Source organism: Aythya fuligula, chromosome 1, assembly GCF_009819795.1.
Source record: "Aythya fuligula isolate bAytFul2 chromosome 1, bAytFul2.pri, whole genome shotgun sequence".
Taxonomy (NCBI): Eukaryota; Metazoa; Chordata; class Aves; order Anseriformes; family Anatidae; genus Aythya; species Aythya fuligula.
The window spans coordinates 132,573,999-132,601,693 of record NC_045559.1 but is presented as its reverse complement, the minus strand read 5'-3'; the positions used below and the strand labels follow the sequence as shown (position 1 = coordinate 132,601,693).

The 27,695-nt window shown below is 39.0% G+C and overlaps 1 protein-coding gene across 1 annotated transcript in view; it reads right to left on the bottom strand.

The window, feature by feature from the left end:
• Positions 1–1,811: 1,811 nt before the first annotated feature.
• PUDP (pseudouridine 5'-phosphatase) overlaps positions 1,812–27,695 on the bottom strand; it is an 80,983-nt gene continuing 55,099 nt past the window's right edge. Inside the window, exon 5 of the mRNA XM_032198707.1 lies at positions 1,812–2,211. Within this exon, the coding sequence (XP_032054598.1) occupies positions 2,035–2,211 (177 nt within the window). The 3' untranslated portion in view covers positions 1,812–2,034. The remainder of the gene's footprint in view (positions 2,212–27,695) is intronic.

The window sequence follows — 27,695 nt, the reverse complement described above, 5'->3', positions numbered from 1 at the left end:
AAAGCTTGTTCTACGTAGTAACTTCCCTGTTGGAATTCAGTAATTATGAACGAAGGGGATCCCATCAGGCACCTGTTTTACACTTGAAAGCTAAGAATTACTGCTCTACAGAAACACTTTGTGTTATATAGCATAAGTAAATGAAGGAGATATATAGCAATATTTCTGTTATCTTGCCAGGAAAGACCTGAAATGGAATTTAATTTGGATGGGGTGGTTTGTTGTCACTGTGTACATGTAAGTATCCATGGGCTTAAAGAAATTATATAATATCTACATTGAAATAGTATTTACCCTTTTTAAAAACAATGCTTCCAGATCCTTGAAGTAAAAGTAAAAGAAAAGAACTAAACTTCAAAATTTTATACTATATGTATTAAAGATCTTCTAGTACCATCTAGCTTATATTTGAGTGACTATATGGAATAAAATAGTCTTTTTTTTTTTGAGTTATGAACAGACCACAGCAATAGAAAATTGTAGCAGTCTGTGAAAAGAAATAAAAGTAATTTATGTATTTATTTATTTGTTAATTTTGGAGGGAAAAAAAAAAAAAAAAAAAGGAAAGTCATGCTAAATACTGAAGCACTGAAGCATCAATGAATCAATGAGTCTTTTTTTTTTCCTGAACAGAAAACCTTCCAACTAAAACAGTGAACACCAAAAATGCCTAGAAAAGGTTTTGTGAGGAAGACCACAGAAAAACAGATGATATTAAAAAAAAAAAGAGTTCAAATTGTCTTATTTGACTAACTTCATATACATTGATTTTATGGGGACAGATATTTTACCAGGATTTTTGGAGTACTTTATGGACAACAAATCAGAAAGTTATTTTTTAAATGCTATAATTTATTTTATAAAAGTAATAAACCCACACACTACAGCTTTCTTTGAACAATGAAAAGTGAAAGACATTGCTTCCGTCTTGGCATGTATATACTTTTGGATTCTAACAAAACCTGTCTATGTCTAGCAGTTTCTTAAGAGGCCCTACCTGTGCCTTGACAAGATTCCGCAAACAAAGGTAAGAGGGAAAGATGACAACATCAAAAATTTGTGGAAATTATAGTAGTCAGGAGAATCAATTTTAAGTATTTAAATCAACCCAAAGTAAAATTTCTTTATTTTAAAACAGATTTCAAGACTGTTTTCAGTGAACACACCAAAAAAAGGACTCAGGAAAGAGCAGAAAAGTAAGGATGGCCTAGAGAAAGCTATTTGGGTATGAATGAGTTAGAAGCCCTAACTTTATCAGCATTAAAACAATGAGACTGGATTAATTTATTTCAGAAGTATGAAAGGGCAACATGGCAACATGGAAGATAAGAATATAAGGAAACAAGGAAGATGCAAAGCACTTTGGTTAAAAAGTTGGACCATATAACCTTGTATACCTCTAGTAGGTATTTAACATGTCCAAAAAAGATAAGCACAGAATTAAAGAATAATGGAGGTCGTATGGGATTTCTGGAAGTCATCTCATTAAACCTCCAAAGAGAAAAAAAAAATGCAGAAAGTACAAGGAAATCCTGGCAAATAACTACAAAAAATGACAGGAGGATATGAAAGGGAATAGACAGGCAACTACAGGATGAGGAAATGGATAAACATGTTGATAGCGATAACTGTATCAAAAACAATGTAATGGGATAAAAGCCAATCCAGAACAGATTTCTGGTTAAGAGCTAAACAGTAAGCCATTGAAGGAGAAACAGAACAAGAAGCTTCCAGTGCAGTTACCATAAATTGTCTAAATAGTTTCATAATATTCCCAGAAAACATTATGATCTACAGAGAACAAGGCTGGATTCACTTCACAAGATGAAATGCTGCTTTAATTTAGCATTTACCATGACAGCAAATAAGTAATATTCCAGTCAACTTTCAAAGGTTGGAAGACTTGGTGTCAACAGGATTTTTGTGTTCTAGCTTTAAGAGAGAGAGATAAAGCAAAACAATTATAAACCCTTAACAATATTTAATTCCACTTTTGTGAACTCCAGTCAAGCTTATGTGCATAAACACTAGGCATTAATCATATGCTGGTAAGCCAAAGAGTTCTGGTTTGAAGTCCTCCATGGAGTTCAGCAATAGAGTTGCCTCCTTTTTAAGATCTGGATTTAAATTTTCATCTGGTATCATAACCACTTGCATTCCTGCTGCCAGTGCTCCTTTGACTCCTAGTGGTGAATCTTCAAACACAAGACACTGAGAAACAAAGGGGTGAGGGGAAAGAAGTGAAAAAAAAATGTTAATACAAACTTTGTATATTCTATTTTAAAAAGAGAGAATGATACTGAATAAAAATTAGTAGGAAAGCAAACTTCAATTTTTGGCCTAGACATCCCTAATTAGAACAAGGGTAAACCTATCAACTGGAACATCTGCATGGTAATTAACTTTAAATTCATTTCAATTCAAAAAGGCATCTACACGCATACTTAAATCCCAACAACTGGTTATCCATATGCTCCTAAGCAAATCCTTTTCTGGTGATAGGTTTAAGCACAAGCTTAAAGCAAAGCATGTGCTTAAATACCTTCAACATAACTCTATAACTTTATAACCTGTAAAATGGCAAAAGTAGTGCTTTCAATTGCAGGTGTGACATTTCTTATGTGTATGAGAGTGGCAAAGGCTACAGTACCCAGGTCAATATTAGGACCCTAGGCAAGTAAGACAGAAGTTATTTGACAAAAGAGTGCTCATGAATTCACATTCTAGTTTCTTAGTTCCAAAGCAATGCTGACAAAGAAAATCAGCAATTATATTGGACTGTTACTCTTAGAGAAGAGGCAGTATAGTCAGGTAAAATTCTGTATCTTAAAATAGTCAAAATAATTCAAGATTGCAGTATGGAATCTAAGTTGTTAAAAATAATGAATACACCTGTGCGGTGTCAAGAGTTGGACTTGATGATCCTTAAGGGTCCCTTCCAACTCAGGATATTCTATGATTCTATGATTATACGTGTGAATTTTGTACTTTAACAGTACAATATTCAATAATAAATATATAACGTAGTATTTTGGAAATTGAAATGCTATACTATTTTGTTTAAAACTTCAACTCTTCAGTATTTCAGCATTTCATACTAATCTACTAATCTGGTTAAATTACTGTTAGTTTTGATTATTGGATTAAAAATTTTGTGTTTTTTTATTATTATTATTTTATTATTATTATTATTTTCTGAAAAAAAGCAGGCACTTAAAATCTAGTATTTTGTAAGTCAATCTAAAAGTACTTTTCACTATTTGGTTTTGATTAATACACCAACTGTAAAAATAGAAATGTTGTAAAAAAAATAATCAAAGTAGCAGAAATGAACTATCCTACCTCTTTATACCATGCATATAGTATGCATTATCTATGTAAATACACATATATAAAATACACAAAGACTGGAAAAACTTTGAAGAAAACAATAAAAGGGAAACAAATTACACAGATTTATTGGAAAATAATATCTATGGTTGATTTAATGAAAAAATCATGATCTCAGTCAACTACTTAATAAACTTCCAGATACAATAGGAAAATTCATTAAAAGTAAATATGATTATAACAAAGATACAATCCCACCTTCAGTAATGTTTGTTTTGCCTAATTCATGGTTCATTAAGAAAAATTAGAAAGCTTCTTCAACACCTGACTTAGAATTAGACCTTGACCCATGCTACTTTTTATCCCTCCCACTGCTGCAGTAATTTTATAGTGTTGTCTGTTTAGATCTCAAAAATATAATATGTATGAATAACTGAAGTGCTGAAAAGTTTGCCCTTTCAACTTTTTTGCATATATCTGAATAATACTGTAGTTTTTGCAATTGGCCAGTGTACTACTTCATAGAACTTTTCCATACTTTGTGGCTAGGATACATTTCAGCAAAACCTAAACATTTCCCAGACATGAAATATCATATTGAAGAATTAAAGTAATTGAATTAAATTGAAATATGTTTACATATTTTAAATTGTGTTATAATGGCAGAGTCATTTTATTTTTAAAAAATTGGTAATTAGTAACACTGAACATAAAGTTTTTCCTTTCAACAAAAGTTGTAAGAAAGACAGCAATTACTATTTACTACACCAGTAGTTTTGCAGTACTATTAGCTGAGGACCATACTAAGGACATGAAATGGGCCAAATGACTTTAGCACCATCTAAAACACTCTTAAAACAATTTCACAAACACATTTCAACTGGATTGTCAACGATTCATACAAATTCAGGTGGATCATCTAGTCTGAACTTCTACATAATAGACAATAATTCTTCTGGAGTTCATTCCTGTATAAAATACAGCATCTCTTCTTGATGTTAAGTGGTCTTGAGTTTGAATTTTTGGTCATAGACAATACAAAACAACCTTTAGTGTCCAAGCACCCAAGAATTCTGACCTATGCTGACATACGGTTTCTAACAGTTCTGCAATTCAGACTGCATCTATTATCAATATTATTAGCAGTGCTACTACTACTAATATACTACTACTAATACACTAATAATATAAAAATCACTGCCACAAGTCATTTCAGTAATTCAATACAGACTTTGGGATGATAAGTACAATGTTCCCTACACCTTTCAGACACTGCAATTCTGCCTTATCATAAATTTCTCTCTCATCCATTAGGCATTTGGTAAACTCTGCAGTCATTACCAAAGTATCAAACCCCTTCCTACATACTCAGGATGGGTTTTCTTATCCTTTTCTTCACAATACAATAGATTGTGGCAACTGATACTTGCTGGATAAGAGCAACGAATTACTAAACTTAATTTAACTTTTGACTGAATTGAGATTTGATGCGCTGGGAGAACATACATCAGTACACTGCATCTTTTAGGCTCTTTAAAACACTCTTTGACCAGAAAAGATTAAGGATGCACAAAGTTTATTTGTTCTGGCTGTGATCTCAGAAAACCGAGCTGCAACCTGTAAAAACTTTTTTATGATCAAAGAAAACATTTTTGCAAGACATACTAAATAGATGCACTATATATCTCTATGTTGTATATCTATGACCTATATCAGACTGGATCAGAAAAGAGGAAGCAAACCCTTTCTGCTTCCTTTTCTTTTTAAAATATTTGCCCTTGCCCATCAAGATGTCAGCAACTACTTGGAGTCAGTCAAGGAAAAACAAAATGTGCCTTCTACCTTGCATTTCATAAAGCAAACCTCAACTAATGAATTTCAATGAGGCAATGGAACCAAACCGATCTCTCTTGTGTTAATTTCCTTTATACACTCTCTAAATTCCTTCTTTTCCTACTCCGTTTTGATCAATGTGATATTTTCAGCTGTTGATCAGTATTTGTACTGCAAATATGTAATCCTGGAACAACTGTTAGGACTGAAGTACAGTTCTGCCTAAAGGTTTTCTTCTTAAGAACAGATTAGTTTGTGACCCTAAGCACTCTATGCATTCACAAACAGTAAACGAAGCCCTGGCAGGCTCTCCCTTTTGAAGACTAAGCTTAAATGTTGCACAGAACAGCATTATCAAGGCTTTTCAGAAACTTTCTAATCCAGTCCATACAAAGAAATGTACTTCACTGCTCCGCCTTGAAAGACCTAATTGACTTCCATGATGTCAGTAAGCGTAGTGTAAGAGAAGAGACAATGATTATGGAATGCAATATGCATAATGAAAAGCTTAACTAATTCCCTAGAACTAGAAGCAATTAAAACTCTTAATTACCAAAGAAACAAGGCAAATGACCCATAATTATAGTGACTTTAATGTTACAGGAAATAAGTGTACTAGGTCTTCCTCCTGTCTTCCTTGCTACTGACACTTATTGTCAACAGCACAGCAACATTTTTAATGGATGACGAAAGGTTTACAGAGGTCACATACAAAATGGATTTAGTAACTTTGCTGCACAGAGATGTTATAAACTGCTCACTGTCCTGGCCCACCCACACACTAAATTTAGAGATATGAAAGCAGCCAAGTTCTTCCCCATTTTGCATAAATATTGCAACATCAGCATCACTCCAACTGAGAGAGACAGATGAGATTTATACAGACTTCAGCTGAGATTCTGGCTCCTTGTCTGCATTACTTCTATAACTTGTGTCACTGATCAATACTACTGCTATGACATTTCTCAAAAGGTCATACTAATACAGGACAGTTTTCACTTTGGAATGAACTAGATACTTTAAAAAGTAAAGTACTAAAGCACACTAATTTATATTTCATCCTGTGGATCTAGAAGAAAGAAGAATGAATCACTCAACCTAAGAAAGAAATATTAAAATCACTGCAGCACCTCATTACCTCATATGCCTAGATGAAATTTAAGAATATAAGAAAACAACTGCTAGTTAGGCCTTTGGAATGCACAGCAGATCCTGTCCAACCTGTGTACTGTAAAGTGGATGGGGTAATTAAATAGCTAATAGGGATATCCTTAAGTGTTAATACTATTAGTGATAATCAAAGAGTCTGGAAGGATAGAAGATTAAAATCAGTTTTGAAATTAATATTTTGGAAAGCCTGCATGTAGAATAATGGGAAGTGCTTAGGGAACACATAACCTTCATCACCTATGACATTATTGTATCAATTCTAAAATAGAATTACAGATGAGACTAAAGATGGCATAATTTATATACATATAACATTTTTGCAAATTAAACACCACCATCTATTGTTTTATAAAGAAACAATAAAAAAAAAAAAAAACAACACTCTTAAAAATGGTAAATACAGCCTAAAATTATTTTTTATTTTGTTAGAATACAACAATATAATATAACTCCTGTTGAATCAAAACAAAATGCATAAACAGTGGAATTCTGAGGTTTCAGATAGTAGTTCTAAAGAGGGCTGGTCAGGCCTTTGAGAAGTTATCGCTACGTTCGTTCTCCAGCTTCTGAATAGGATCAGTCTCTTTCTGTGCTTGGTGAGAAGGAACAGTAGAAGATTATTGTAACTCCTGTATTATAATGAGGCAGAGGTACTTGGTATCAGAATGTAATATATTATGTTTGGGACTTCTTATGAATCACAAACAATACTTCTGTAATTTCACTGGTTATCAGCATTGGTTTTTCTCCATGATCAAATCAACAGCATAAAAGCACAACATGTTATTTGTAAAATTTGCACTCTGGAAACATTTAGCAGCCTTAAACATTAATTTATGTATACATGCACAATACGGTCTTCTATAAACATTTAAGGTTTAATTAAAATTCCATCGTATCATTGAAAAAAAAAACGATTAACCTCAGTGGGCATCAAAGTCAGCCCCAAAACAGGCCCTGAGAAGAAATCCTCCAACTGCAGCTAGCCCACACTGCTTTCAGAAGTATGTTGTTCATCTCTGCTAACTTGAAGATGGTCAGACCTTTCATTCCTACCAATAATTTGTTCTGTTGAATGCCAAATACAAATGCCAGTTCATAATCTGTGTCTATAATTAAAAACTAAGTAGCATCATGAAATTATTAGTATGAAGAATTATACTACTGTAATTCAGTTTTTGTTGTTGTTGTTGTTGTTATTGTTGTTGTTTGTTTTGATTAATAATGTTTATCTCCTTTCCTTACTGATTCTTTTTTTTTTTTCAGATTTTCAGTGAAATTCCACTACTGACCAACTGTTGCTAGTGTGAATGATCAAGAACTACAGGAATTTTCAAGAACTACAATGTAATTCAGAATGCAATGCAGACCCATCTACATCCCTTACAAAATGCTGGGAGGCTGAGAAGATTCTGTTTATCATTCACGGTTGGTGGTGAAAATTCACAAAACGAGAGAGGAAACATCAACACCTTCACTAACATATTACAACAGAACTGGTGGGCTATGTGTTAGGAAACTTGGCTTTCATCTTTTCTTACTCTTTGATATACAAAGAATCTAAGAACAAGGGGAAAATGTATTTCTTGGTGACCTATTTACCAACAGACTTACTTAAACATTATTGAATAAATGCATTTTAAGCAGCTACAGTATTTGCAATTTTGGCCTCCTACTGTGTTAACTCCCCAAAGAATTAACAAAAAAAAAAAAAACAATAATGAAATTACTTGATTAATGTTTTGCTCCTGATCTTTGGACTTACACTCTTTCCAGAAATCATTGGGAAGCATCAGCAGCAATGAATTACACTTCATTTTATTTGAAGGATGTGTGCCAATTTGACCAGTCAGGGATAACAAAGTCATATTAAATATGCTATGTAAGAAAGACATGCAGCTTACAGCCCCCCAAAGGCAGTTCTATTAAGAAAAATAAGCAGTAAGCCAAGATGTTTTTAAGTGATAAAACAAATGAACAAACAAGCTGGAAAGCTATAACCAAATGAATTAAAAGCCATTGTATCTGGAATACTAACTATCAGCCACCATCCTGTATGATTCATATTAAGAACTGCTTGAAAATTATATGCACACTTGTTTTTTAATCCAGATTTTTAACTTACTAGTGTTAGTACCGTGCAGGTCAGTACAAAAATCAACTTGTTTACTAGAAGGCTTACAAGTTATAACTAAAAATCAGTAGTAGGATTTAAACAAAACCACCATCACAACAAAGCATTACATCTGCACATTACTAGGTTACTCTGCATTTCCAGCCCTCAAAAGAATGCCACTCCACATTTAAGCTACATATCAGCTCCCAAACCAGTTCACAGGAAGTTATCTTAAGGTGGGCCAGTAGGAGTAAAACAGTTTGGATGTAGTAGAACTAGAAGAAATTTCAAATATCTTGCTTGTTTTCAAGACTCAATCAAGTGAAAGAAAGTGCCTCTGTGAGTGACAGTCGGATCCAGACACAGTGGCTCTGTGAAGCAAGGAGAAGGTCACATTTACATGCGGGGTTATTCTGATCATTCCGGATGGCTGGAGCATTCTTTTTATAGAGGATTGTGTGTTTAGAGGACAGCACACTGGGAACTTTGTATGGCAACTTGTGTTACAGGCCTCAAGAAATTCCCAGGCGTTTCTGAAACAGTGTCCAATTATCCCAGCAGCAGAAATCTAACTCAATCAACTGTAGCTTAGATTAGCAATAGAGTATTGTTCTTTTATTTTATGGAGGACACAAGGCAAATACTCAAGAAACTCTCTACTGAAGCTACTCATACAGCATAATGTGTTGGTTTTGTTTGTTTGTTTGTTTGTTTTAATGTTACTTATCTCTAAAAGTAGCCTGAAAATGGAATTCTGTGCAATGAAATAGCTAATGTGTGCTGCCTTTCCTTCCACACAGAAGTATATTTACTAAAGCCACTGACTTTCGTGACAGGTAACATGCAACACATGCATCTAACTGCATCTCAAATGCAAAGCTCAGAGTCATAGAATCATTTACACTGGAAGGGATCTCTCGAGGCTGTTCAGTCATGGTTCCTGGTCAAAGCACATCCTGCTAGAGCAGGCTGCTCAGGAGGTTGACTGGTTGAGCTCTGAGTGCCTCCAAGGATGGAGACTCCACATACTTTCTGGGCAATCTGTTCCTCATTTCCCCAACCTATGCTGAAAATCATTTTCCTAGTATATAGTGCAAACTTCCCATGTTCCAGGTTGTACCTGTTGCCTAATGTACTGTCACTCTGCAGTCTTGCCCCAACTCATGAGCAAATATGTCAGATATATGAACCAGGTATATTCAATGGAGAAATCATTTTGACGAATCCAAATTCTAAGTCTCAAGCTGAAACTGGAAGTAGGTATCAAAAGTATTTCCTGAATAAATGCAACTACCTCTTGTCCCAGTGAATGCCTACAAATTCACGGCTGCTTTACGGCAAGCTGCTAATGGCAGCAATCCGGCCTGTTTCTGCACCTGGACAACACCACTCGCCTACAATAAACCTAGCAGGAGTTGTAGTAGGCAGCATTGAGCAGTCTGATTTTTTCAAAGTAAATACTTCTTGGCATTAATTTATTCTCATTCTATAATTTCTCCTTGATCATTGCTATTTTCCTGCTGAGAAAGACCAGATTGCATACTGAAATGTACCTTCATGAGTTTTAATTATCATCTATAATGTTTAATATAATTAAAAGAAGTGTTAATGACAGATGTTTACTACATACACTTCAGACAAAGTCATTTTCTAATTTCTTCAATATAGAAAGGAAGTGTGAGAAGAGGTATTCACCATTCAACTTTAAGCAGGTTTTCACTAGGAGTGAAAAAAAAGTCATAGAAAAGGTCTTTAAAAAAAAAATCAGAACAACCTTTGCATTGAACCATACACTACGCAGTGCCACTGGTCTAGCATGACTTGGCGAAATGTACCTTTGTTAAATTTTAGTTCTTCATAATTGGGAAAAACAACTCTCAAACTTCAAACAGCTGCAAGTTACCTTTCAGAGAATAGTTCAGCCTAATAGCATAAAGCTTCAACCATGAAGCCACAAACTAGCAGTTTTAAATAAACTAAAGAAAACTTCAGTTATAACTACATACACATCTCAACTACAGGAAACAAGTACTTGTGTTAAAAATGGCAATTGTCTGTTCTGAATATATATTTTCAAAGACAAAGTTGGACAACAAAGTAAAAAAATAAAACGAGTTAGAAAAATATTAACTCCTAATTTGTTGAATTCCAGTAAACACATGAATTTAACTATAAAGACCTTCTGTTGAAAATTGGATTTTGTAACTTTTTGAAGAAAAAATGAAGCCAAGTTTTAATGACATTGCCTGGAAGAATAACATGACAACACTGCCTTCACAACAAACAAGAGAATTAAACCAGCAAATCAAAAGTTTTTTGTTTGTTTTTCTTTTTTCTTTTTTTTTCTAGCACAAACAAAAACAAGAAACAATTCCTAAAGTCTTAATGCAGTATGTTGGAGAGAATCACACCTCACAAGAGGGACAAAGAAATAGAAGAACCAGAGAAAAGGAGTAAACTTAAGATAATTAGCACTAGGAAGATCCCTTAGAATCTCAAATAAACACTATGTTGAAAAAGGAATAAATTAGCATCAAACAGAGGTAGAAATATGTCAAACTTCATCTTTGGAAACACAATAGTATGAAATGACTGGGTCATCTGGGGGGATGTTTGCTAAAACAGAATTATTTCAGTGTTCTCTTTTAAACTCATTGGTATTCTAAATACTATTTCCACTAAAATATGAACTTGCAAATAGTAATAATATTAACAGTATTTTTTTTATTATAAAAATAGTCTGTTACCTCTATGCAATGGATAATATATGCTTCAGTTAAACTTATTTCTATCATACCAAATTAAATTTCACATACATGTTGAAGACAAAAGCAAAGGTGAACACGGTAGACAGTATATACTTATTCAGATTCTTAACCTCTTCCAAGGAGGTAGTTTTAAAAGTAGCTGAGTCAAACCAATGGTTTGTTGCCAATGAAAGTTAAAAATGTTCCTTCTTTCTCTATTTTAATATACCTTCTCTTGGTAATAACCAGGATGTTTACATCTGTTTCCAAGTGATGAATGTTGTGCCTCTATGCCCTACTCCACATGAACTCTGTACCTTTACAGAAAATTACTTTCATGGTAAGCTAACAAACTTGAGAACACCCACATAATATCTGGGAGGGAATAGGAAGACTGAAGTAGAATGTAAGTCATGCTTTTTGGGCTTTGTTTAACTCACAGAGGGATTCATCGTATCCTTCCAAACCAGTCATGGCATGCTTTCCATTTGCCTTAAGGACTCTGTATGTGTAAAAGCAGAAAACAACTGTATAAAATTTTGCAGAACCTGCTCTTCCAACACAAGCCCAACTCTAGGTATGGTAATATGGTTACAAAAGTCACAATTCCAGAACTCATTTTGCCATAGCAATCTAAAAATATCACATCTGAAATGAAATGCCACATTGCATTGATAATCAGATTTATTTAAGTAACTGCCCTCAAGATTTCAAAAGATGTTTTCTCAACCTCTTAGTTAGCAAAGCTGTTCTGATTGTGCAGGCAAACAAAGCTCAGAACAATGAACTCAGAATTTCTTAGAACAGTTCTCTATCTGAAAAACTATTCCCGTGTGCTAAATACAGTATTTTGAAAAATAAAACAAACAAAAAACAACCAGCAATTAAAAAAAAAAAAAAAAAAAAAAACATGAAAATTGCACAGCAAGATCCACTGGATCAATAGAATTATTATTGAGAAAAATGTACTAGTCAGAGAAGAGTTATAAAGAAAATGTCAAAATAAATTTTTAAGGGTTCAGTAGAGAAATAGCATCATTCACATTAATCTCTACCTTGTTTTTATCAGCTTACTTTGTTTATTTTAGGGAAGCAATAATTACCCAGGTATTTCAAGCTATGAGAACTGTAAGATGCAAAACTAATGAATATCAAGCAGTCTCATGCGAATCAATCTTCCAAACAGACTAGTTATCTATTTTTTTAATACTGTAAACTCCAAGTTCAGATGTTGCTATAAATATGAAAATTAATCCACTCTTAAAAAGAATTAACATGTAGAGAACTATTTCATAGAACCATAGAATGATTTGGGTTAGAAGGGACCTTAAAGACCATCTAGTTCCAACCCCCCTGCCATGGGCAGGGACACCTCCCACCAGACCAGGTTGCCCAAAGCTCCATCCAGCCTGGCCTTAAACACTCCCAGGGATAGGGCATTCATAGCTTCTCTGGGTAACCTGTTCTATTTAAGTCTTAATCTTGTACTGCAATGTATTTCAAAATACTTGTGTCAAAACTTCCCTAATAATATAATCTAGCTATTTAAAATACTGCATAGAAACATTTTTAAATACATTCACAATCCATAGTTATCAATCACTGCCTGTTTTTCAATTAAATTAGTTCTACCAGGTAAGAGAATACTACTAGCTGTCTAAACCAGTGGCTATCAGTACTTATTTTGACTCAAGCATGCTTAAGGGCAGGATAACAGGTCATTTTCAGTGAAAAGAATAATAGAAGTAAGTGAACCTTTCAGAAAAAAAAATAGAATAGAGGAACATGCTTCTTTAACTCTGTGTGTGCATGCATGTATATAAATATATGGTCTATAGAATATCTCTACAGTCTTTATACATATGTGGCATAAGGTTTATTCAATTTAATATATATTAGATCAGTAATTGACATAGCTATGACATTGGCTTAACACTAACATTAGTTTGGGAATACTAACCGCTATGTTTGTCATACATCTTATACTTTAAGTTAGCTTCTTTCTGGTAATCATTTGTTCAAAGTAAGTTTATTGTTATCTGCTTTTTCATGATTTTTTTTTTAATATAATTTTTATTTAAGAATCTGCTCACCTGTATATTTCAATCAGAAACAACATCCAGAATAAAACCTGACAGATGGCAGACTAATTTAAAAGGGAAACTACCACCTACCTGTCTGTAAATTGACCTCTCATGGGCAAAGTCCTCAAAACACCGTGACGGGCCATATGTTTTAGTGAAAACTACTTGCTCATCCAAAACAATAATGATTTTACATTGAAAATAAGAATCACTAGTTAAGCAATCAACTGATCTGAAGTATCCTACATTTGCTGACCGTTAACAATTTGAGAGAGCCTTTGGAAAAGACATGAGGTCTAACTTTTCAATCCATTTGTCTGTAACTGCTGAAATTGAAACACAGAGAGAAAATAAACACATGCAACATAAACCTCATGCAGACTAACAGAGAATCACAGTGTGGTGGTTTTACCGTGCTGGGCAGCTAAACCCCACAACCGCTCTCTCACTCCCCCTCCTTTAGATAAGGAGGGGGAGAAGTAAAGCAAAGAACAACTCACGGGTTGAGATAAGGATAATTTCATTAAAGGGAAATAATTATAATAATTAAATAAAGACTACCATGAACTAAACAATTTAACTAAGGGGAAATAAAAGGGAAAGGGGAAAAAGGGAGGAAAACAAACAAACAAAATAAATGAAAGCTATATGGAAGTGCAGAGGAAAGAAATTACTCTCTACTTCCCACAAATGAGCGATGATTAACCACGTCCTTGAAGCAAGGCCTCAACGCACGCAGCCGGTGTTCGAGAGGAGAACCGACGTCTTCTCAACGAGAGCCCACCCCTCCCCTCTTCTTCCTGTTTCCACCTTTTATTGCTGAGTGTGACACCACATGGTATGGAATATCCCTTTGATTGGTTTAGGTCAGCTGCCCTAGTGATGTTTCTCTCCTCACTTTTTTGCCCACCCCCTAGGAGGGTTAGAGAAAGGCCCAATGCTGTGCCACTGCTGCTCAGCAGTAGACACAACACTGGTGTGATAACACTGCTGTTCCAGCTACAAGTACAGAGTACGGCACTGAATGGGCTGCTGCCGGGAAAGTTAACATTCCAGCCAGACCTAGTACACACAGAACAGCTGAGGTTGGAAGGGAGCTCTGGAGCTCATCTGCTGCGGCCTCCCTACTCAAGATGAGTCACCTGAAGCTGGCTGACCAGGACCATATCCAGGCAGCTTTTGAAGATCTCCAAGGTAGGAGACTCCACACCCTCTCTGGGCAACCTGTGCCAGCGCTCCACCACCTGCACAGCACAGAAGTGCTGACTGATGTTCAGACGGAGCCCCCTGTGTTCCTGTTTGTGCCCACTGTCTCTTGTCCTGGCACTGGGCACCTCTGAGCTGAGCCTGGCTCTGTCCTCTCAGCACCCTCCCTTCAGGTCCCTCTTGAGCCTTCTCTTTTCCAGGCTGAACAGTCCCAGCTCTCTCAGCCTTTCTCCATAGGAGATATAATCCAGTCCCTTCATCATCTCTGTGGCCTTATTTTGGACTCTCTCCAGTATGCCCATGTCTGTCCTGTACTGGTGAGCCTACGATGGGACACAGGACTCCAGGACAGTGCTGAGTAGAGGGCAAGGATCGCCTCCCTCAGCCTGCTGGCAGCACGCCTCCTAATGCAGCTCAGGATACTACCAGCCGTCTTCCCACAAAGCTTCATTACTGGCTCCTGGTCAACTTGGTGTCCCCCAGCTATCAAGACTATATATTTTTTGAGAGTATGGGATCAATTTGCTTTTCCTTCTGTGGTGGTTCTGCTCAAGTGGGCAGCCAAGCTCCACCACAACCGCTCTCTCACTCCCCCTCCTCAAAGAGGAATGGGGAGAAAATACAATGAAAAGGGCTCAAAGGTTGAGATAAGGACAAGGAGATCACGCAGTAATTACTATAACGGGCAAAACAGACTTGGCATAGGGAGATAGTAAGATTTATTGCTTATTACTAACAAGGTAGAGAAGTGAGAAACAAAGGAAAGAAACCAAAAGCACCTTCCCCCCCCCCCCCCCCCATTCACCCTCTTCCACCTCCTCCCCCCGAGCGGCGCAGGGGAACGGGGGAATGGGGGTTATGGTCAGTCTACAGCACTTCTCTGCTGCTCCTTCTCAGTCACTCTCGTCCCCTGTGCTGTGGGGTCCCACCCACGGGATGCAGTCCTTGATGAACTGATCCGGCGTGGGCTTCCCACAGGCAGCAGCTCTTTCAGAACTGCTCCAGATATGGGTCTGTACCACGGGGTCCATCCCTCAGGAGAAAACTGCTCCAACCTGGCTCCCCCACGGGCAGCAGCTCCTGCCAGGTCACCTGCTCCTGCGTGGTCTCCTCTCCACGGGCTACAGGTCCAGCCCAGAATCTGCTCCGACAGGGATCTTCCACAGGCAGCAGCCTCCGTCGGTGCAGGGCCACCTGCTCCACCGTGGTCTCCTCCACGGGCTGCAGCGTGAAACCCCGCTCCACCGTGGTACTCCATGGGCTGCAGGGGGACATCCTGCTTCACCATGGTCCTCACCACAGGCCGCAGGGGACTTCTGCTCCGGCGCCTGGAGCACCTCTCCCCCTCCTTCTTCACTGACCTTGGCACCTGCAAGGCTGTTCCTCACTCCTCTCATTCTCCCAACTGCTGTGTGGCGCAGCGTTTTTTTCCCTGTCTTAAATATGCTCTCACAGAGGCGCAAAACAACATCGCTTATTGGCTCGACTCTGGAAAACAATGGGGCATTTACCAAACATGGGGCAGTTTCTAGATCCTTCTCACAGAAGCCACCCCTATGGCCCCCTGCTACCAAACCTTGCCACGTAAACCCACTACACTTTCCTGTTCAGAAATGTACAGCTACACTCACTGGTATAAAGACAGATGGTACTGTAAAGGAACTTCTAAATTTAAAGGTTTGAATGACAAATGTGCAAAAAATACAGTCAAAACATATTGCTAAGTGACTGTTAGAGAACCTATGATGAGAAGACAGAACATTCCATTAGGAAATGTCTCAATCACCCCAATACTAATATACACACTTACATACACACTTTGCATTTCTTCACAGTTAAGTCAAAGGTAAATTCTGTACAAATGCTTGCAGTCAACTTACAAACAAGCACCTGCAAGACAGTTTATGTATTTATATTTTGGGGGAGAAAAAAGCTACGAAAGATAAATACGCTGTAAACACAACCCCCCACCCTCACCCCCAGCACACTTCCAAAAACCAAATCATGTGTATTTATATGTTAGTAAGACTACCATAGCATACCACAAACAGTGATTTTACATTGTTCTAACCATCACAACATGACCTGAAAGAAACCACCTCTATTACAGCAACACAAACAGTTCTGAAATAGACACTGCCACAGGTATTGCCACAAATTCTTCTGGATAAATTGACAGGCAGCTGAGTGGTATGAGCAGCATTTTGCTGATAACTTGGAAGCTTCCAGCTCCTAGACAGTGTATAAGGATTCCCTGGGGAAACCAGACTGCTGCAGGTATGTCAAGGTGACAAAGTATCACTGCCACACAATCCATTGAAAGTTATGTTCTGGCAACCAAGTAAAAAGTGCTGTGACTACAAAAAAAAAAGAAAAAAAAAAAAAAAAAAAAAAAAAGGAGGAAAAGGAGGACAGGCTGTCAGTTGAAGAAGTGAAAGACATGCAGTGTTTTCTCTATATAATATTTCAAAACTTTGCATATTGATTTCAACTACTTCTAGTGAGATACAGGTAAGATTCATTACTGAATACAGAAGATTTATAAATCAGATGGTAAATATAACATCTGAACAGTAAGGACTGAAATTTCTCTTCTATACAGATTGCCTTGGGGATATATGCTCTGGGTTTTCAGGTCTTGAAGGTGTAGCTAAACACATCTGGTTTTGTATTCCTAAAATGTTTTTGAGTCCTAATGTTAGCAAGGAAAACAATGTAAGAAAGTTATTAAAGCTTCTATTTTCTCCACTGATCCTACATTTTTAGATAAAAATGTTTCAATACTTTCAAAGCCATAAAGAAAAGCTTCCTATTTGACAAGTAAAGTAGTAGTATGACAAGTAGTTCTATGGAATACAGAGATAATGGGTTAAAACAAGAAACAATTACTATATCTAAAATTACATTTCTAATATTCTCATCCATGTAATTTTGACTTTGTTACCAAAATAAACGTGAAGAAAATCTTACAGTATCAAGTGACACTTTGTCATTTATAGTCTCTTCAGATTTCCAGCATCTTGCATTTGGATGGAGTGCAAAGATGTTGCGCATGACACCCTAACTGCTTTCTCAATCAGATATTCATGTGCTAAGCAGTGGCAGTTTTATCTTTCCAAATCCACATACAGCAATGCCAACAAAGGCTCTTCAGTCCCATGTGTTCTCCCATTTCCCTATCAACTAAAAGTCTTCATCCCTGCTTTGGGTGCCTTCTTAACTATCCTCCTTGAAGAAAAGGAACATAATTTAGGCAGTTTTTAATTAATAAAAACCCTCCCTTCCAGCTCTTCTGTGGTTATAATACATTTTGCCACTAGCAAGTCCAAAGAGCATTTACAGAGCATTAACGGTTAAAATTCACAAATATGTTTCTAGAGAGAAATCTGTACATGTTCATACACAAACACATATATATATGCACACAAATATAGGCATTAGGTTATGCAATAAAATGCTTGCCTTTGCACACAGAAAGGAGCATGGCAGGAGTGACGATGCCAGGTGGGGAAGCCTGAATCCCACCTTGCCCCAGCTCTTCCCAGGCACATCACAGGAGACATAAGTCTGTTGGAGGCTCATCCCCAGGCATCCTGACAGGATCAGGGAGGCTGAAAGGCAGGAGAGCCCAGCAGGGGCAGTGGAGCTCCTGACACAGTCCTGGGGCCAGGCGAGACCCCATAACATGCCACTGGGAGAAGCACTCCCTGGGCAGACGTGAGCAAGTGACAGCCTTGGGTCAGGATGCCATGAGGGAAAAGAGCATGAAAGGGGACAGCGGTATATGCAGGGGGTGGTTGGTTGGTGTGCCTGGCCATGCCTGCACTGGCCAGCACAGCCTCTCCTGCCTCCTCACTAAACTCCTCTTCTCTTGTTTTTCCTGGTCCAGGGCTCCCTATTCAGTGTATGTGTGAAGATTTCAGTGCTGTCCCTGCCAAAAGACCCAGGGGTCTGAGAATTGAGTGCCCATGGTGTGGCACCTGAAGCACTAGAGAACAGCACGCTGGATGGGTCGGCAAGTCAGCGAGGTGGCACACAGGCCTAGCACATCTCCAGGACCCATCTGGGAGACAATCTGTCTGTGTATGTGAGGGACTCTCTGCATCAGGCAACAGGAAGGCACAAGGACCCAGGCTAACTGTACAGATTGCATCTAAACCCAGCTACTGGAGGGATATGTCCATGGTGTGGGTGAGAGAAGCAGAAAGGCAAAGACAGAGAGAAGATTTGCACTGGAGGCTGGACTGCAGCTGTGTCACTGCAGGCTTATCCGTCCAGGCGCCAGCAACTGGGATTCAGGGCCAGCCCAGTGCCTAAATTCAGCTGCTGGAGGGAGTGTGATCCATATTGCATATATGTATATATTTTGCACTTCCTGATCAGCCAGAGAGGGAAACAGGATGAGGCTGTTGGTGCTTTTTGGATTTGTTTAAGTACTGGGTGTTTTCTCAGTGCTGTTTTGTGGGGCTGGCACAGGTATGTGTGTTCATGTGTATTGTATATGTGCATGTGCTTGTGCTACTGCTGGAAATACATGTATATGATCAGCCTCATGCTCAGTTCGATATGGAGCCATGGAGCTGTGGCAGCCTTCCTTCTATTGGGATGCTGGATTTGACACATTTGTTATATGCATTTACATATGTAGCATATAGTTTAAAATCCATAAGAATCCACAAGATCAACACAGATATAGGTTTGAAAATGTAGATTTAAGTTGTCTAAAATTCATAAACTTATTGATACTATAAAAAGCTTTTGAAGTCAACAGGTTTGGCACTTCACTGTCTGCACCATAAACACACATACTTGTTGAAAAATCACACCATTTTTATGTTCTTCCCAATTAAGGTGATTTTTGTTTGTGATTTAAAAAAAAATAAATAAATAGGCAAATGGTGCTGAAGACCCATTAATAAATGCACTTGCAAATAAATGAGAATAGTGAGCTCTTTGCTGTATTTTTAAAGAAATACAAAAAAAAGGTGTTTGGTTGGTTGGTTTGTTTTTGTCAGGCAGCACAAGCTTTTAATATCTCTAGTCATTCAGACCTTCGATTGAGATTTATTAACCTGTCAAACAAAAGCAATTTTACAACATATACAATTGTAGTTCATTTCAGAACATTTACTGTTCTGTAAACAGAAAATCCAGATTTTCCTTAAGCAATCTGTTCCTTTTCTTCTACTTGAAGTGAGAAGGAAGACATGTTAAAGAAAGAAATTGTAAACAAAGCAGAAGCAGAAAGAAGTAATCATGAACCTATATATGTTAAGATATTTAAACAGATTAATGTTTGAAATTAAAACAAATGTTTGCAGTGACTACCTCAAAAAGAAATACAAACAAACAAACAAACAACAAGAAAAAAAATCTTTGTTATCAATAACTTACATCAAACAAAACAGAGGCACAGAAATGAGAAACAGTTCAAATTAATATCTAAATATCAAAATACTTAAAGGAGGATGGCCTCTGCCCAGGAGATGATGTAGAAGACCCCTGTGTTTAGACAATACTGATGGGTGTGGAAGAGGAAACAGAACAGGGCTCATTGTTCATTTTGTGTATTTTGTGCTATGAAATTACATAACCATGAGACAAAGCTAAAAGAAGCGTCAGGTTTCTCAGTGCTCTCCAAATATTTAAACACAGAACAAACCACCACCACCAAGGAAATCTAAATAACTGTGGAAGGTCATTTGGCTCATAATTTAAGTTAGTAATATCTGTTGAGCAGAAGCTTGAGTACAAAAATCCATCACAGTTTTGTATTACAATCTTCAAATACACAAGAATGTATTCGAAAAGTTAATCAGTCATTAAAATTAGGCAAGAAGAAAACTGAAGGATGACGATAAACTTTAGAAAGTCCAGCCTCCAAGGCTGGATCCCTGGCTAAGTTCTACCACACCACTCTAACTCCCCCTCCTCAAAGGGAGAGGGGGAAAAATACTAGTTAAAAAAAAAAAATAAATACATAAAAAAAAAAAGATTGTGTTGTGGTTTGAGATAATGACAGGGAGATCATTCACCCATTACCATCAGGGGCAAAACAGACTTAGCATGACAGAGATTAATGTAACTTACTGCAAAATATCAACAGACTAGAGCAGCAAGAACTAAAAGAAAACAAAAAAATTCCCTCCTCCCCATCCACCCTCTTCTACCTCCATGACCTTAGCAGTGTAGGTGAATGGGGGCTGCGGTCAGTCCCTAATGTTTCATCTCTGCCTCTCCTTCACGGTCATTCCCTGCCCCTGCTCCACGTGGGGTCCCTCCCACAGGATGCCCCTTCCCCAGCTGAGCCTGCGGGGGCTGCCCACAGGCAGCAGCTCTTCAAGCACTGCTCCAGTACAGGTCTGTACCACAGGGTCCATCCCCCAGGAGCACGGGTCCCCCACGGGGTCTGTGGACTCTTTCTCTCCAATGGTCTCACTCTTCACTCCCAGCCGCTGTTACACAGCATTTTTTTTTTCCTTTCTTAAATCTGTTCTCCCAGAGACCCACCCAGCGTTGTTCCCTGGCTTGGCTCTGGCCAGCAGCCGGTCCCTTTTGGAGCCGGCTCTGGTCTGACATCGGACAGCTGCTGTGCTCTGCTCACAAAGGCCACCCTTGCAACCTTCACAACACCCTCACTCACTTCAGCCTCTGGCTTCACAGACACACAGCCCGTGTAACCAGAAGTGCCTCTCTGGGATGGGCGTGTGGTTTCACTCACTTGGGTCTCTCCAACCAAGGGCACTTGGCACACAGGTGCTCTGGTCTACAGTCTCAGACCAGCTGATGGTACCCACATTTGCTGGGGTTGCTGGCACTCAGATCTCCTTACATGCACACAGAGACTAGAGTCTACTCTCTACAGGAGCTAGGAAAATAATTAATCAACAGAATTTACAATTATAATAGGACATGGCCAGATAAGTATACTAACCACTAGACTACCTACACAACAACCATTTTTAACCCCCCTACCTTTTAATTTTTCCACATTTGTTCCTCCCCATATCACCTGGGTTCATCCTTCTCCATACCTTCTGTTCTTCTATACATCCCATAGCAAATCCTGGGCAATCTATAGAGGTTCTTCCCCTGCATCCCATAATGTGTCCCATACTCCAGGCAGCTACTCCCTCTGTGCATGAAAGATGCACCTGCAGCTGAGGCTTTCCTGGGACAGCCTTGGGAAAGCCCAGACAGTGTGCCCCTCCAAGTCTTTAATCTGGGTTCTTGTCTACCTTTGGGTCCTTGTGCTCCTCTGTTCTTGTGGAGACAGGCCTTTGATGGACTCAGGGCTCCTATGATGGGTTAGGGAGTTGGCTGGCAGGGTGTGATTTGGGATCCCCCACCTGGCGTTGCCTTTCTGTGTTCTTTCCTGGGTCTGCAGTTGAGCTTTTTTCAGATAACTGGACAAATGCATCCTGTGGTAGTTATTCCTTATGATCCATCCAATGCTATCCAAGTTTCTGTATCACATGCTGCTTGATTCCTAACGTGCAAGACCAGGAACCCAAGCAGTTTCTTTCACAGGTCTTTATAACTAAGGCCTTGCATACCATATACTACGCTAAATATAGAAATCAACAGGAGAAAAAGAGACGCTCAAATCAGACGTCCTTTTTTTTTTTTTTTTTTTTTCCATTTCCATGCTGTTATTATTCCCATGTTCAGTCTGATCCTAAAGCAATACAGCACAGCATGTCACAAGCATTAATATGTCTTCGTATTGCAGAATAACTGAAATCCTTTTATTAAAATACAGCATTCTGTGACGGATTTCTTCATCCTTGGAGTGACATTGAGCCTGAAGCTCTTACTAGCAATCACTTTACACAAAGCCAGATCACATACTCAACTGTAAGTTGAGAAGCTAAGGACTCAATTCACAGATTTTTTTTAAAATGGTGTGAAAGCTGGTGAGACTGAATTGCTCCTGCAAAGAATGGATATATGCGAAAATTTGAGAGAAACTAGGCTAAAAACATTTTTTGAATAATCGACTTTTTGAACTTTTTATTCACTCTTCATTAATATTTTATCATTAAAACAGAATCAGTCCCCTAAAACATCAGAGAAACAAGAAGATAGTTATTCAACTGAATATTAATCACTGTAAGGAAATTTAAGGCTTTCTTTACACCATAGCTGTAAAGAATAGCTGTAGATAGGCTTAAAACAAAGTATCAGGAAAAGCCTTCCACTAGCTTACTGAAAGATCAGGCATACTTGACCTTCAACTGCTTGTTAAGATGATAAGAAAAAAAAAATAAAAGCAAGTGACAGGAGAGAGAAAGAACTGTAATAAATTGTCCAAATGTCTTGGACTTACCAGTTACAGCAAGGCAGAATAGAAGATGAAACTCTGACATCAGTGTTTCTTGAGAAAACCTTTCTGCTTTGAGAGACATGCCAAAGCACACATTTGCAGCTGACTCTTCTTTCCACTATCTTCATGAGATTTTTTATTTAGAAGTGTAACATCCTAAATGTTTTAAGAGCTTCTGCTGTAATGCTAGCCCTGTCACATTATCTACCAAGCCTCCTGAGAAAGAATGCTTAGCTTCAAAAAAGTCAATGCTTTTTCTATTTCACTATATACATCATTAACTTACCTAGTGTTTCCTGACTCTTCATCTACACTCCCTAAAAATGTTTGGGAAATCATTAAGGACAGATGGGCTACTGCACACTATTAACTTTTCATAATTTATAATGAAGCTATATAGAACATAGATTACTTAATGCAGTAACAAATTCAAGTTTTCATTTTCACCTTCATGGCCCTATGTTATCTTACGCACAATTGCTGTATGTCTTGCTTTTATTTCCTTCTACTCCCTAGGCATCCTCTATCTTTTCACTTAATTGTGTTCTTTATCTCTTTCTCCTACTTCCAGCTGTGTGCCTTATATCATGCTGACCTCTGTGTCGTGTACAATCTCCATGCATACATTCTTCATCCATCTTCAGCAGTATCTTTAAAAATACTCTTTCAGGAATCATTGGTACATTCTCTTCTTCCTCCCCTTCCTATTGCTGAACTATTAACTGAAATTTGTCTTGCTTAAACCACTTTTCCTCCTAGCTGGACCAGGGCAGCAGAGAATACATCTGAAAGCTAATGCAGAACTGGCTGATTCAGTTCTTAACTGTACTCAAAATGACCCATGTTAACTCCTTAACCCTGAGGAAAATTGAGGGATAATACTTGCTCATACTCCAAAATAAGAACTTGAAAACTTGTTCACTAAAAAAATCCATAGTGTTCATAAAACAAATGTCAATCAGTGTGTTGTGTGGGGCAGGGAGTGAGTAGCTAAGAGGTATGTCTGTACTTCTTGTAGTACTACATGGTTATATCATAGCACTTTGCCACTTGTCCAGGTCAGACTTCTTATCTATCATCCAGCCTACATGCATTTGATTTCCTTTCTTCCCTAGGTGTTAGTGTGCACTTTAAGATCAATATGATGTACAGAGTGAGCAGCCATAGCACACACTTATAAGGAAACTTGGAGCATTTCAGGTCGAGTAATGGTCATAGTATGATAGTCATAGCACTATTGCTGACTCCTGGAGCACCTGACGGTAGGTCTCAGTCAACCAGACCTCAAACATCTGCTACATACAATATAATTCTTAATGGAAACTAAAAAAAAAAAAAATAATCTGCAAGCACTGCTTTTGCTGAAGCTTAAGAGAAGACATATCTTCTCAATGAAAAAATTTTGACTGAAAAATTAAAAATTCACAACTGAATGCAGTCTTCAAAGGATATACATGTATCATAGCTAGTTTTAAAGCTGTAAATGCATTCTACCTAAAATACACAATCATTCTTTGTCAAATAAAAGGTTCTATTGGCCTTCTCCTGGGAAAACTGCATTATTGAAAGTGCAAAGCAATAAGATATGTTACGTACTATTACACTTTTTGCCCATGGCATCTTTTTTTGAATTGGTAATATTTTGAGTCTGTAAGAACTCTGAAGCTCAGGACAACAGGTTGAAATCTCTTGCTTCTGCTCTTCAGTCTGAAGTTGCAGAATGCAGTAATACATTCTAGGGACAGAAACTGAATGGACTATTTTGACCAGACTATCTATTCAGGAGAAAAAGGACAATTTCCTAACAGAGGAAAACATTTTCTGTAAATTACAACATTTTCAGTAATGGATGAAATCTCATCTGCTAGTCAGCAAGACTCTGATGCTCCGAAGCAACTTAACTGTCAAGTAATGAAGTTACTAATATATAAAAAAAAAAAACAATTCTTACAAAATGCTACTATTATAGAAAGTAACTGTAGGCATTTACTAGGGAGGACTTTAAGGATGTAGCGAGGCTGTGCAGGGACAAAATCAGAAAGGCCAAAGCTCATCTGGAGCTCAATCTGGCTACTGCCGTTAAAGATAACAAAAAACGTTTCTACAAATACATCAACACAAAAAGGAGGACTAAGGAGAATCTCCATCCTTTACTGGATGCGGGGGGAAACTTAAAAGGCGGAGGTGCTCAATGCCTTCTTTGCCTCAGTCTTTAGCGGCAATACCGGTTGTTCTCTGGATACTCAGTACCCTGAGCTGGTGGAAGGGGATGGGGAGCAGAATGTGGCCCTCACTATCCATGAAGAACTGGTTGGTGACCTGCTACGGCACTTGGATGTGCACAAGTCGATGGGGCCGGATGGGATCCACCCAAGGGTACTGAGAGAACTGGCAGAGGAGCTGGCCAAGCCACTGTCCATCATTTATCAGCAGTCCTGGCTATCGGGGGAGGTACCAGTTGACTGGTGGCTAGCAAATGTGACGCACATTTACAAGAAGGGCCGGAGGGCAGACCCGGGAAACTACAGGCTTGTCAGTTTGACCTCAGTGCCAGGGAAGCTCATGGAGCAGATCCTCCTGAGAGTCATCACGCAGCACTTGCAGGGCAAGCAGGCGATCAGGCCCAGTCAGCATGGGTTTATGAAAGGCAGGTCCTGCTTGACAAACCTGATCTCCTTCTATGACAAAGTGACGCGCTGGGTGGATGAGGGAAAGGCTGTGGATGTGGTCTACCTTGACTTCTGTAAGGCTTTTGACACCGTCTCCCACAGCATACTCCTCAAGAAACTGACTGCTCTTGGCTTGGACTGGCATATGCTTCGTTGGGTTAGAAACTGGCTGGATAGCCGGGCCCAAAGAGTCGTGGTGAATGGAGTCAAGTCCAGTTGGAGGCCAGTCACTAGTGGCGTCCCCCAGGGCTCGGTGCTGGGGCCGGTCCTCTTTAATATCTTCATCGATGATCTGGATGAGGGCATCGAGTGCACCCTCAGTAAGTTTGCAGATGACACCAAGTTAGGTGTGTGTGTCGATCTGCTTGAGGGTAGGAAAGCTCTGCAGGAGGATCTGGATAGGCTGCACCGATGGGCTGAGGTCAACTGCATGAAGTTTAACAAGGCCAAGTGCCGGGGCCTGCACCTGGGGCGCAATAACCCCAAGCAGAGCTACAGGCTGGGAGATGAGTGGTTGGAGAGCTGCCAGGCAGAGAAGGACCTGGGAGTGATGGTGGATAGTCGGCTGAGTATGAGCCAGCAGTGTGCTCAGGTGGCCAAGAAGGCCAACGGCATCCTGGCTTGTATCAGAAACAGTGTGGCCAGCAGGGCTAGGGAGGTGATCATCCCCCTGTACTCAGCTCTGGTGAGGCCGCACCTCGAGTACTGTGTTCAGTTTTGGGCCCCTCGCTACAAGAAGGACATCGAGGTGATTGAGCGGGTGCAGAGAAGGGCAACGAAGCTGGTGAGGGGCCTGGAGAACAAGTCCTACGAGGAGTGGCTGAGGGAGCTGGGCTTGTTCAGCCTGGAGAAGAGGAGGCTCAGGGGCGACCTTATCGCTCTCTATAGGTACCTCAAGGGAGGCTGTATCGAGGTGGGGGTTGGCCTGTTCTCTCACGTGCCTGGTGACAGGACGAGAGGGAATGGGCTTAAGTTGAGCCAGGGGAGTTTTAGGTTAGATGTTAGGAAGAACTTCTTCACTGAAAGGGTTGTGAGGCATTGGAACAGGCTGCCCAGGGAAGTGGTGGAGTCACCATCCCTGGAAGTCTTCAAAAGACGTTTAGATGTTGAGCTTAGGGATATGGTTTAGTGGGGACTGCTAGCGTTAGGTCAGAGGTTGGACTCGATGATCTTGTGGTCTCTTCCAACCTAGAAATTCTGTGATTCTGATATTTTAAAAGAATTCTAGTGTTACCTGAGGAATTATGAACTAGTAAGCCATGCCTGCATAGTTGGTAAAATATGATGATGACAAGATTATGTAGGTTAGCTAGGATGAGAAATGTCTGTAAGAAACTTAAGAGTGACATGGTGCTCTAGTGGGCAGGCAAATGGCAAATGAAATAAAATGGTCAAGAAATCTAAGTAATACACGTTAGCTGGAAACAAATAAATCACATGAACATCTTGAACATGTATTGGACATCACTGTAGACAGTTCAATGAAACATCAGTGCATGATGATAAGTATACAAGATACTACAAAAAAAGGAAAAGTAAATAATATTGGTGATAGTGTACATATTCATATACATATATAGAATCAGAATTGTTAAGGTTGGAAAAGACCTGCAAAGTCATCTGGTCCAACCATCACCCTACCAGCAATATCACCCACCCACTAAACCATGTCCCTAAGCACTATGTCCAGTCTTTCCTTTAACAACCCCATGGATGGTGACTTCACCACCTTCCTGGGCAGCCTGTTTCAATGTCTGACTACTCTTAAAGTAGAGAAGAAATGTCTCCTAATTTCCAATCTGAACCTCCTCTAGTGCAACTTGAGACCATTTGCACTAGTCCTATCACCAGTTACCTGTGAGAAGAGGCTGATCACCAGCTCCCCAAACCTTCCTTTCAGGTAGTTGAAGAAAGCAATAAGGTCTCCCCTGAGCCTCCTCCAGACCAAGCAACCCGAGTGCCCTCAGCCACTCCTCATATGACTTGTGTTCCAGACCCTTCACCAGCTTCATAGCCCTTCTCTGGACAGGTTCCAGGGCCTCGATGTCCTTCTGGTTGTGAAGGGCCCAAAACTGGGCACAGTACTTGAGGTGCATTCTCACCAGAGCAGAGTACAGGGGGGTGACTTCCTCCCTAGTCCTGCTGGCTACACTATTACTGATACAAGCCATAATGATGTTGGACTTCTTGGCCACCTGGGCACACTGCTGACAC